This window comes from Lipophrys pholis (assembly GCF_963383615.2).
Source record: "Lipophrys pholis genome assembly, chromosome: 4".
NCBI lineage: Eukaryota > Metazoa > Chordata > Actinopteri > Blenniiformes > Blenniidae > Lipophrys > Lipophrys pholis.
This window is the reverse complement of record NC_137637.1, coordinates 19,393,086-19,405,537: the sequence shown is the minus strand read 5'-3', so window position 1 is coordinate 19,405,537 and position 12,452 is coordinate 19,393,086. Positions and strand designations below refer to the sequence as shown.

General features: G+C 45.3%; 1 protein-coding gene across 1 annotated transcript in view; it reads left to right on the top strand.

The window, feature by feature from the left end:
* rassf5 (Ras association domain family member 5) overlaps window positions 1–12,452 on the top strand; it is a 28,257-nt gene that overhangs the window by 8,562 nt on the left and 7,243 nt on the right. Inside the window, exons 2-4 of the mRNA XM_080461117.1 lie at window positions 5,133–5,231; window positions 10,007–10,055; window positions 10,157–10,409. Of these exons, the coding sequence (XP_080317243.1) occupies window positions 5,133–5,231; window positions 10,007–10,055; window positions 10,157–10,409 (401 nt within the window). The remainder of the gene's footprint in view (window positions 1–5,132; window positions 5,232–10,006; window positions 10,056–10,156; window positions 10,410–12,452) is intronic.

Sequence of the window (12,452 nt, the reverse complement as noted above, 5' to 3'; positions counted from 1 at the left end):
CAGCTGCATTTTATTTGCATCTCTCCCGAACCGGGAAAGCTTTTAAAAACAAATTACAGCCTGCTTCCGCTCTTGTTGGTTTGGTTAATTCCGAGAGCATCTGTGGCCACACAGATGGGAGTATGTAGCGAGGAAGAGAAAAAGACAGGCTGCCGGGTGATGAATCAGCATGTCAGTACCAAATATGAAATGATTGTTTACACACATGAACACAGATGTCAAGGTGAAGTGGGTCGGATCTTATGCCACTCTAGGATTACATGAGATTTGCTTCGTCATGTCTGCCAGGTCAGCATATGACAGGTTTAATGTTAAAATACATTCAAGAATATTTCATACACCGAAGGAACAATCGAGGCTTTCTATACCAAAATGCAACATTGTTACTCGATTTGCTTCTACTGTTTTTGCATGTGCTTTGACAGTGTGTCTTGTGTGTATGAGCCGCTCAATAGGGGAACAAGATAACTGCTCCAAATCAGCTATGATGGGATCAGACTTGCTAAAGACCCTAAAGCTGCCCCTAAATCCCTCGTAAGACGTGCAGAACCCCCTTTAGGTTCATTAGCAACTGTGTTAATATCCTCTACTCCTATGATATAGCTCCCGGACCCCTGTGTGCACCATCCTCCACCAGACAGGCAGTAAATACATCCCTCCCTCTGTCTCCAGTCTACGTCTCTATCTGTTCCCATACAGACATCCTTTTTTTGACCTGAGAGACATCGCTAATCTGTCTGTCCCACACCCACCCGTCTCAGACGAGAGAAAAAACAACACAGAACAAGCACCCACATCCCCTATAAGCCCAGCCCCCGTCGTAGTCCAGTTTTTGATTACACACAGAAACCTCTCAGGTTTCAATAGCCAGAACTGAGATGGGACAATTTTCTTGCTCTTCAGTTTCAAACAATGATGGGAGTGAAGAGGAAAGGCACAAGAGAATAAAGATTTTGGAAGCTAAAAAGGGGTAAGATGAGTGTGAATCAATGTTCCTGAAGCAGCCCGACAATCTGAACCTCGTCTTTTGAGGGCAAAATTGTGTCCATTAAACACGCTGCAATCGAAACTCCTCCTTTCACCGCCTTCTCCTCGCAGCAGATGTTATCGACCCAGCTGCTGCAGTGGAAGTCAACACAGCCACCACATATAGATCTCTACATGCTGTCCGTTTACCCTCCCTCATCTCTTTCCTCTGCAACGATGAAGCTTCCATGAGAACCTTCCTCCATCTTTATCTCTCGAGATTGTCGTCCTGGATGTCTAACAAGGCAATGCAGCGGACAAAGCAGTCAGACTGGAATGATTGGAGACAAAAGCTGAAGAGGAGAGTGTCTTGCCAGGGTGACACATAACACCAGAGCCTTTCCTAATGTTGAGACAACACACAGAAACTCCAGGCATCACGGCTCTGAGCAGGAACAAATATTACTAATGAGTGTTTATGGTACAACTTCATCAGGGTGCTCTCTACGTGCATTGTGGGAATATTGGAATGTTGTTGTACCTTTGTGGTCATCAGGTGTATAAATACTCCACCAGTGAATTACTCTGTGACATACAACACATGGTACACAGCTTTTCCTGTTCCACTCGCTTGTAGAGCATGGCCAGCGTTCTGTAAACGTGTGATTTCTGGACAAATTGTGAGCCAGTTGGATACAAAAGAGGCTTTCAGAAACGTTTTTTTTTTTATATATGTCATGGGGATTTCTTTGACATTTTTGGCATGGCTCGGTTGGTAGAGCGGTCGTCTCCAAACTGGACGGCTGCCGGTTATCCACAAACTGCTCTCAATGGATTGGCGCTGTCTTGCATGGCAGCAGCCTAAATGTTTGTGTGAATGGGTGAATGTGATTAACGATGCAAAAACGTTTTGGGACTGCTCACACAGTCGAAAAGTGCTATATAAGTGAAGTCCATTTAACATTTAACATTCACCTTCGTGTTAGCACCTTCATCATTTGGTACAAAGTGAAACACGTAGGTCTGTCCACCAATATGTTGATGGACTGATTGGTGGCATTGCGGTGCAGTGGGTGGTGATGTCACCTGACACCAAGAACCTTCCTGATTTGAGTCTGTAATAGATAAAAGGATCGCTCTGTGCCGAGTTTCCATGTTCTCCCTCTGAGATTCTTGTTAGTTTAATTGTCTTGTATTTTGTCTTTCGCCCTGTGTAACCTGAAGTAGACTCTTGTTTTACAGTCTGGGTGAAGTGGTTATGGTAGACAGAAGATCAGCTGATATAAACAACAAATGGAGCGCTATTATACATAAGATTAAGCTGAGAGGATCAAAAAAAAAAAATCTCACCAGCTTTGTGGTTCACCAGAAAAAAAGGCAAATCAGATTAAACGGTTGACAAGCTGACAGCTTGATTACCTTGCTCTCAGATCATAAATCCTCGTTAGATAATAAGGAATTAGATGAGGGAAACTACACAAGTTTAATGTGTCACTGAAATCTTTTTTAAGAAAAGAGGAACAGAGAGTTTGAAGGATCATTTCCTTGAATCGGTGCAGTTCCAGGAAACAAAACCAAAAGATATTGAGGAATAAAGAGGCAGTTCTTGGCGCAAGGACAAAACCACCTGACGCACCAAGAGACAAATGGATTTCAGTGGCTTTCAAACGGAGCAACTTCTCCATACAGAGACCGTGGAGCTGTGTACTTTCCACTGCACAGAAATGGGGAAACCCCCTGTACGTTCCAGCGTGGGGGCCTGAGGCGTGTTCGTCTCGATTTGCATTCAAGCGCACAAATTCACACAAAAAAACGCTTGTTTCATTTTTGATTTTCTGCTGACTTCATCCTCCTCTCTGTGTTTCTCTTTCGCTCTCCTCCTTCATTTTTCTTCTGCGTGACGGTGCTTGCATCAGCACGACTGCCTAACCTTCAGAAATACTCGAGGGTCACTGGATCAACTGCTGCAGTCTCTCCACCTGCTCATTAGCACTCATGCATGCAGTTTACTGCATCTCAAGGAGGCGCCCCTAGAACATGTATGTGCAAGAAAAAGCACTTGATCATGTGAGTCAAACAGCTTGAAGCTGCAATCAAGGTGATAAAACTTGTCAATTGATCAAATTTTAGATGAAATCAAGACCAACAAATGCATATAAAAACACCATTTTGAAGATTTCAAAACAGTGAACATTCATGACAATATGCGGAAATGTGACTTTCTTTCTGTCCGTGTGTGTGTGTGTGTGTGTGTGTGTGTGTGTGTGTGTTTATTATCAGTGTGGGAATAATCAAGATCCTGGGTGAACCAGAACTTGCTTAAATCTAAAGGTGTCATGTAGATGGGAAAAAGCTTTCCACTTGTGAGAGATGAGACGGTTCTCCCTTCTCCTTGTTACACTCTTTCTATTTATTATCTGTAAAAATGGGCGGGACCCTGCCACAAGTCATCGCTGGCATGGTTTCCAAAAAAAACAAAGATGGAGGAATGACAGGCGGAGAGGCGAAGCCACCTCTAGAAGGGATGGTGGAGAGAGTCCATGAAGGAAAACAGGACAGGAAAGGAGTTTTTCTTTTCCTTTCCGTGGTGTTTCCTTTCTTTCCTTCTCACTGCATGAGGAGAGCATCCCTTATCTGAACTCTTGTCTTTCCTCGACACATCCCTGCTGTCAGCGAGCCGTAGGAGCCTTTCCCTCTCGTTCTATCTCCGCCAGCCGGTCACACACACACAAGCTTCTCTCCGCCTTCCTCTCCGACGTGACCTCAAAACTGCTTTGAGCAAGATATCCTCTTCTGTTTGCGTTTTGTAAACACACCCCGCCCTGCCTCCCATTACCCTCTCCTCCTTGACCCAGCTGTGGCCAACAGTCTGAAGTGTTTTATTTTTTTCCAAAGAATCTATTTAGGAATAAGCAGTCAGTTTTTTTTGGGTCGAATTTACAGCCAACTACTAAAAAGTGACCTTATGTAACTTTAGTAAGCAGAGCTCCTCTCTTTCAGCAGTGGTCATCAATGATCATGTTGCCATGGTGACAGTGCTGATGCTGAGTGTGAGGGATGCAGAGGTTGGTCTCTCTTTGCAGACACTAATATCAGCAGACAGAGGAATGAGCCAGGCTGATCGCATCGGATCTTCTCCACTGGTTGTAACAAAGACCGAAAACCGTGTAATTGTTTGTTAGGCGGTTCTAAAGTGAGCATTGTCGGAATAGATTTAGTTTTGAAAGCATCTCGATGATGGCACGCACCCCAATGTGTTTTTATTGTGCACATTCCCTCCGTGAGGACCATGAAAAGGGATCTGACTCAGAGTTTCCTTCCAGTTTTAAAGATCTCACTTTGCCTTACTGTGGATTATGTCACTGGCTGAGGGAGAATGAAGATCTGAGGCTGTCTGTCTCCGTAAAGAAAGCCTGCCACCACAATAAAGTCAGCAAGGCATAAAATGCTGACATATGTGAAACCAACTAGAAATTAAAGAACAACTGAGGACAATTTTAGAGAAGTTTCAGTGAAGTGGCTAAATTTATTCATTTCCAGCAGAGCGGTGGATGAGAGTTGAAAGTCCGCCTGCTGCACTGGTAGTTTGTTGAGCTTCAAATCTTTAGGTAGAGTTGTTTCATGTTTTGTCACAACACAATGAAGTACATTCCTATTTCACAACGTGTAGTTCTATACTGGCTTGTACAGTCTTGATGAACTGGAATAGTTTTGTTTGGATGATGAAAAGAACATATCTCACTCTAATAGAGCACCTGCCTTCTGATGGCTGAAACTAGATGTCGATGGGCCCTAAGTGCTGTTTGATAGTGAGTGTGTGCAGGTATTTTTGACTTCCTAGAAATTTAAATCACTACTACATACAAACCTGGCGTTTGTTTTTTTTTTGTTAATGAATTCTAAACTGTAAGTGTGACTTTAACCACTAGATGGAGCCAAATCTACATGCAGAGGTGTCTGTTGCACATCCGTACTCATTTGATGAAATCAGAGCTGGGTTTCCTTCTTCATGTCTCGCCGACACACTTTTGGATGACTAATCAACACTACAGGAAATGAGGAGGATCCACATTTTTGGATCATTGTGTGACTCCATTCATGCTGCTCGATGGCTGCGTCGATCCACCTGCACGCACTTCTGACTGTTCTGGGTTTGTCCTTTCCAGACTGCAGCTACACCTGTCACCTGGATTGTGAGAGGGAGGTCCAGCTCGACTGCAACCAGAGGGACGGAGCACCCAAAGAATCCTCTCTATCTCCCAGAAGTCACTGCTTACCTGCCGTTCCTAAACAAAAGGTACCTTTCATCCACCCTGCACGGGTCACCAGTCCATCACATGACCTGACAGACCGTCACACCTCTTAGTGTGTCACCATTTATTGCAAATTAAGTGTCACCACGTTATCAACAATGGCAAAATACAAATGGAAAAAAGGACTGACCTGCAATAACATACAGTACCTATAAGGATGAGTAGCATCACATCCAGAGGAAATGACACATCAGAGAAGTGAGTAGAAGACTATTTGTGCCATATGTAGGCGGTCAGAGGAAAAACACACTTTTGACACAGCGGTGTACATGAGTCAGGGCGCCGTAATGTCAGGCGTCATTCTGCAGCATCTCTTTGCCTACACTTTTATGTAACCATCCTCCACCTTCTCAGCATGCTGTCCCTCCTTGGCAGCCTACTTATGAATTTATTTATGCACTCGTTTGCTTTTTTTTTTTTTTGATCACAGAATGTTCTCAGAACAGAAAGTGCTACGTCACATCAGCATCCGCCTCCTCCCTCCCTCTGTCTGCTCTACTGCTTGTATTCCTCCGGTTGCCCTCGCTCTCCTGTTTTGGTATCTCTGGCTCCGAGAGATGCAACAGTATTACATCATGAGTCACATCACCATTATTTGTATTATTGCACCGCTGGTCAAATGTGTTGTGAATTTGAAAAAGTACACACAATAACCAAAGCTGATGACGAGCTGAACAAGATATAAATTGAAAAACACAATTTTTTCATTATGACATCCATTCTTCTCAAAATATGAAACAATCTTCACTCTGTTATGTTACAGCAATCCTTTAGCAATCACAGGAATGTCATTTGGATATTCTACAATTACATGTTCTCTTATTAAAACCTCCATATATTGAAGACAAAACAATAAGAGAGCTGAGGCAGCCAAAGCTACAAACATAAAGCAGAAAATTAACAAGACTCAGCAGCTTGTGTTGCAGAGTCCTCGGCACCTCTCCTCCTGGGAGACGGCCATCAGCTTGTTTGGTACTGAACTGGTTTCTGCCGTGTTTTGTTAAGGAAGTGAGTCAAATCTGATTTAATCTTCTTCATCTTGGCTGCTTTCCTCAGGAAATATCTTCCCCTCTCCTCCGGCCTGGCTGCTCCATATCCAACATCCTTTTCAATTTCAAACCGTACAGCAAAAGCTGCAAGATATAGCTGGATTTCTAAATTACATCAGCAATCATTACATCCCGAATCGTTCGCAAAGGAAGGCAAACTAATTCGGTTGATCACTGTAGGAACTCCAATTATAGCCGAGCAGTAGGGACTTAACCTGTTCTCAGATCTTTTGTTATTCGCAGGTTAAATTTGCATCCCATAAACAAAAAAAGATATGCATTTTATGTTTTACAGGGTGTGGTTTGAAGTAAATGAGTTGACCTCAATTAAACGTGACATTAATTGCAAGACATTTTTCTAATGGATTCCTTTAGTAGAAGTGCAGAGTCCCCAATCTGGCCCTGTGATAGTGACACTCAAACTTCTGTGGCCCGCACAAATCCTGTGAGCTGTTATACAGTTGATGGGTAATTCAACACTTTTATTCATTGCGCTCAGCTTTATATTCATGTTCCCACAATCTTGTACAGTACATGCCACGGGATACAGTCATTATATAAAGTTTCTTCTGAAAATAGTAGCTTACCTCACTCACTCTTTGTGTCAGCACAGGCCTGTGTACGGGGACCTGAGCGAGAGTGAGTCTGCGTACTGCTCTTGGCATCCCAGCCACAGTCACCCACGCAATGTGGTGCATCCGCACACAAATACACACCACACTCGCAGGAGAAAAAACTGGATAACCACGCTAGCCTGCAACTAGTTGGCAGCTTTTCGATGCTCCTGGGGGGTAGAAAATGCAAAATTAGACCCTGGTGGAGTGCCAGATAGTACTACGCTTCTAGAAGGGAATGGGCACACGCATGCACTGTCGCACAATCATGCTATTCTGAAATATTTTGATGATGTGAATCAGAGCGAGTGCGAGCACAGGGAGAAGGATGGAGTACTGCCCTACTGTTTGGTGCAAAGCAACGAAAGACCCAAATTTTTATTTCTCTGCTTATTTACAAAGACATGTTTGGTTCTTTCAATATCACGAAACCACAGAAACACGAGATGGGCAGAGTATGATTTGAAGTCATTTCTATCTTGGCCACAGCTACTCTCAGTCTGCCACCCTTCCACCCTTCCATCTTCTATGATGTTTCATCCATTTCCAGGCTGTGGGGGGGGGGGGGGGGGGGGCTCGAGCCGATCCCAGCTTAACAGGAGGCAGGACAGGCTGGACAGGCTACCGGTCCATCACAGAACAAGAACCCATAGACTGACACACACTCATTTTAGAACAATCAATTCTCCGCAAATAGATGTTTTTGTGTTGCGTGAGTACCTGGAGAAAGCCCATGCACACGTAGGGAGATCATGCAAACTCCAAACAGAGAGGCCCCATCTTCTCCGCCCCAGAACCTTCACACTATGAGGCGAGAGTGCTAATGTCTACGCCACTGTGCCTTGTACTCTCTGAGGTTAACGACTGTGTCGAGGGAGATAATGAGCTCCAAGCCAGAATTAAGTGGGAGATGATGAAATTTGTCTTGGAGGTTTGTGAACTCAACTTGTCTCTGTACTCACTTTAGGTCTGGTTCATCCAGGGCATCGGCACTGCAGACTTGAGAAGACATGACAGTTTATTTCCTGCAGTCCCTTTTGTCCCTTCGCTGGGTTTTATAGCTGTGGCTCCGTGTATTTGTGTGTGTGTGTGTGTGTGTGTGTGTGTGTGTGTGTGTGTGTGTGTGTGTGTGTGTGTGTGTGTGTGTGTGTGTGTGTGTGTGTGTGTGCTTGCATGGTGTGTGGTTGTGTTTTTCCCCTGTATTGTTCCGATCCCTCATAGTGTTTGCATCAGCAGAAATTGATCCTCTTTCGCCCCATAATGCACAGGCACGAAAGCAGCCACACACACACACACTCACACACACACACACACACTCACACACACACACACACACACACACACACACACACACACACACACACACACACACACACACACACACACACACACACACACACACACACACACACACACACACACACACACACACACACATTCAGCATACTGACCGAGTTCAATCGACTTAAAGCCAGCAGCAGCGTCGTTTACTGCACGTGTGTGCGTGTGTGTGTGTGTGTGTGTGTGTGCGCGCGCGCGCGTGCGTGTGCGTGTGCGCGTGTGTGTGTGCGTGTGCGTGTGGAGCATCCTACCCCCTGCTCCTCCCGTAGTGATTACACTGATGGAAGTGAGGAGCTGAGCCGCTGGTAATCAGTCTTCAGCTGGATCAAACCTGACAGAAAAAAAGACACCCGATGAAAGCTCGACGGACCAGTGCTGCACATTGCAATTCTCCGATATCGTCTACACTCACCAACATAGGAGTGGGAGTGTTTTTCTTTTTTTAATCATAATGCTTGGCCAGAAACAGCATGTGTGGATAGAGACACAAAACACAATCGATTTCACCAATGGCAGGTGCTTTTGCTGCTTTTAATGAGGAAGGGGGCAGATTGAGGGGTCAGTGTGAGGTTAGGGGTCACTGCTATCTCTGTGCTGAGGGCAGTCATTTATCAATTTCCTTATCTCAACTTTTGCAGCAAGACCTCTCCCTTCGCTGACCGATCGGCTCTGGTAGTGCAGCTGACTGGATTTGGTCCTGACAAATTAGTGCTAATTATGACTTGGCCTCCCATAAAAGCTCTATCCACAGTGGTTGTGATGGTTTCCAGTCAACCATTGAATACTGCAGCAGAATGTCAGCAGCAGCCATCTTGCCAGCCTCTTTTCAGCTTCCTGTCGCTGCTGACTTTACGTGTTAAATACAGTAGCTCCGAGGCTTCATATCTCGCTCATCTACATTTTTTTTTCTGTTTACTCTTTCCTCTCTCTCTCTCTCTCTCTCTCTCCCTCCCTCCCTCCCTCCCTCTCTCTCTCTTCTGAGAGAGGAAGTGGCCATGCTCTGCAGGGTGCAGTCGCTTGCAGGAAGAGCGAGAGTGGAGGGAGAAGGGGGAGGGTGCTCGCAGGCTGATAACACACTCAACCACAGATGGTTGAGCAAGGTTGCAAGAGAGTGAGAGAGTGAAGGCAGGCAGAGAGAAGAGAAGGGAGGAAAGGGGAGAGAGTAAGAAAAAGAGGCTGAGTGGGAGGAATCGCTCATAGTATTTCTGAGCCACAACGAGAAGAGGACAGAGGAGCCCGAAAAGGATACGTAAATGTCTTGTGGCTGCAGCCAAGAGATCCATCGATGCTGTTTACTCTTGACTCCACACACGGATGGATGCTTATACAAATAAACGCTGGCATTATTGAGCCGCTTCTGCAACCAGGATTTGGTCTTCGTTTCCTCGCAGCAGGTTTTTTTTTTCACAAAGCCACAGAACAGGACCAGAGCAGGATGCGGCTTTACCTTTATGAGTGTTTGTTTGCGGGTATAGCAGGTGCTCTCAGGTGAGCCGGGTTAACTTGAAACCAACCTGTAAGCTGACTCCACGACACCACTGTGTGCCTATATGTGTGCGAGGTACTTATGAGCCTGTAATATTTAGCTGAAAACCACCAGGTGCGTGCACTGTGTGGTCTGCGCGTGTTTGTGACACCGGCGTCAAAGCATTCTCACGCACGCATCAGGAGGAAGTGACACGTCTGTCTTCGCTCTCGTGTTTCCTGGTCCCCTCTCCGGTAGCACCCAAAGTGCCGAACCCGAGCCGAGTTCACCTGTTTCGCCATCGCGGGTGAGGACTTGAACTCTCTGGATGCATCAGCGGTGGACGGCTGACTTTTCCCGGATGACTCAAGGACAGTTGGACGTGCGTGGACGCTGACTGTGGCTGAGTGTCACCTCAGCGCCAGCATTTTCAAGACCATCCGCCACTTCCTCAAGTCATCAGCGTGTTGCTCTGGTGCTGGCCTGGCGCCAGAGGCTGCCCCGAGACCTCTCCATGACTGTCAGTACAGTCCTGACCCCCTCCATGACCAGCAGTAACAGCATGAGCAGCGGGTACTGCAGCCTGGACGATGAGAGCGAGGACTTCACTTTCTTCACAGCCAAGACCTCGTTCTTCCGCAAACCCAAGCATGCGCCAAAGGTATAAACTGGAGCAATGGCGACCTTCATGTATGGAATTATGATGATGTGAGAGGAATCTCGGGTGGATGAGCTGCTTGGTCGTTCATTGAGGCTGGGAACAAATTGAATTTGTAGCAAAAACATGCCGCTGAAAAACAGAAGTGGAGGGAGGAAGTGGTGGTGTCTGTGCATGTTGAACCAGGCCTCTAGGTGTGTGGGTGAGCGTGTGTGTGTAAACATATGTGAGAGTGTGGAAAGAGGTTACTGTCATACATCTGCGTTGTGTGACATCGATCTGCACCCTTGCTCATCACACTTGGTGCCTCTGGCCAGCTCACTGATCAATAGAAGGCTTTGTATGGATTTAGCACAGCCTGAAAACCTAGTTTGGGGGTGAAGACCTGCTGCTTCTTGCTTTTATCTTCAACTTCTAAGACCAGTTGACAGAAATAATGTTTGAAGTGTTTTTTTTGTTTTATTTTACAGAGATTCAGGGTTAATTATCCTAACCTATACATTTCAAACAGGCTATCTTTCTACTGTGCGTAGGAGAGGTTGCCTTAGAAACAAAGCTGATACTTTTGGTCCAGCGCAAATCAACGTGCATGTGAGGTAGGGGCAAACTACTCAGCGGTACTTTCTAGTTACCATAGTAACTCATGGGCTTGTTGGCAAAATTCACACTTCCTCAGATAATGCTTTGCTCCACTGTACACTGGCAATTGCATACTGTTTTTTTACGCTCTGCAGCGTTTGTTTACATTTGGGGTTTAGTACACAGCAGGCGGTAGATTGATTTTTCTTTGGCAAAATGGGATAAGAGCAAGAAAGAAAAAAAAAAATTGCACGTTGCCCAAGAGGCCTGCACGCACAGTTGCATTCATGTTAAACATGCCCAGCCCTCTTCTTGCTGTGCTTGTCCTGCACTGCCTTTGGTGTCTGACTTGTAGAAGGTATAATCTCTGAATAATTGAGCAGCTGTGTTGTCAGTGTGTGGAGTTAGGGTTGCTGCCATGACACAGACGGGTATTAAGGTTAGCATGTCTGGCCCGTCTGCACAGAAGCTGCTGGCTTATAGAGACTGAATCCACTGGCAGCCAAAGAAAACCAACTGTGAAATACAATATAGGAGCATTGTGAACTAGCGCATATAGAATGGTATGGCTACAATAAGACTTGATAGCAAATGTCTTCTCTGGTTTGGAAAGTAGTATTTTGCTGGTCCTTTACAGAGCAAACTTCCCCGTGTTTGAATATGGAAACCAGATATGCAAAGATCCAAGTGGCAACCGTCATCAAATAGTTTGGTTATAAGGCATTCGATGTGTGTCACTGTGTCAAATCTTCATGTACATGGACACAGAAATTCTAACAAAGACGTGCGTTTGTCTTAACAGTAGAAAGGACTTCAGATCCTCTTTTCTTTATGAATTATTTCCAGAGCTGAGCCTTTTGCTCCAGATTTGCCAGCCTGCTTGAATTTGTGTCCCTTTGTGTGTGTGTGTGTGTGTGTGTGTGTGTGTGTGTGTGTGTGTGTGTGTGTGTGTGTGTGTGTGTGTGTGTGTGTGTGTGTGTGTGTGTGTGTGTGTGTGTGTGTGTGTGTGTGTGTGTGTGTGTGTGTGTGTGTGTGTGTGTGTGTATGTTGAGGGGGAGAATTTCATCAACTAGACCTATCATGCATGTGATCAGCTCCAGCACCCCATGACCATAAGGGGGGGGCAAAACAACATAGAATATGGATCATTAGTAGTCTTCAGATTGTATTATAGAGAAAAGTGTATTAAACTACATAAAGCATAGGTATATATTTCTCAAACCACCACATAAATCACACACAAAACAAATATATCCCCCCCATACATATTTGTCAACATGATGGTGATATTTACTTGTGCTGTTGAAGATTATGTCAATGTTGGTGCTTCAGTTTGTGTGCATGCGTGCGTGCATGTGTGCATGCGTGCGTGTGTGTGTGTGTGTGTGTAGGTGTGTCTGTGTGAGTTTTGGAGTGATGGCAGAGATAGCGCACGCACACCACAGCCCCTGAACTGTGAAATAGAAT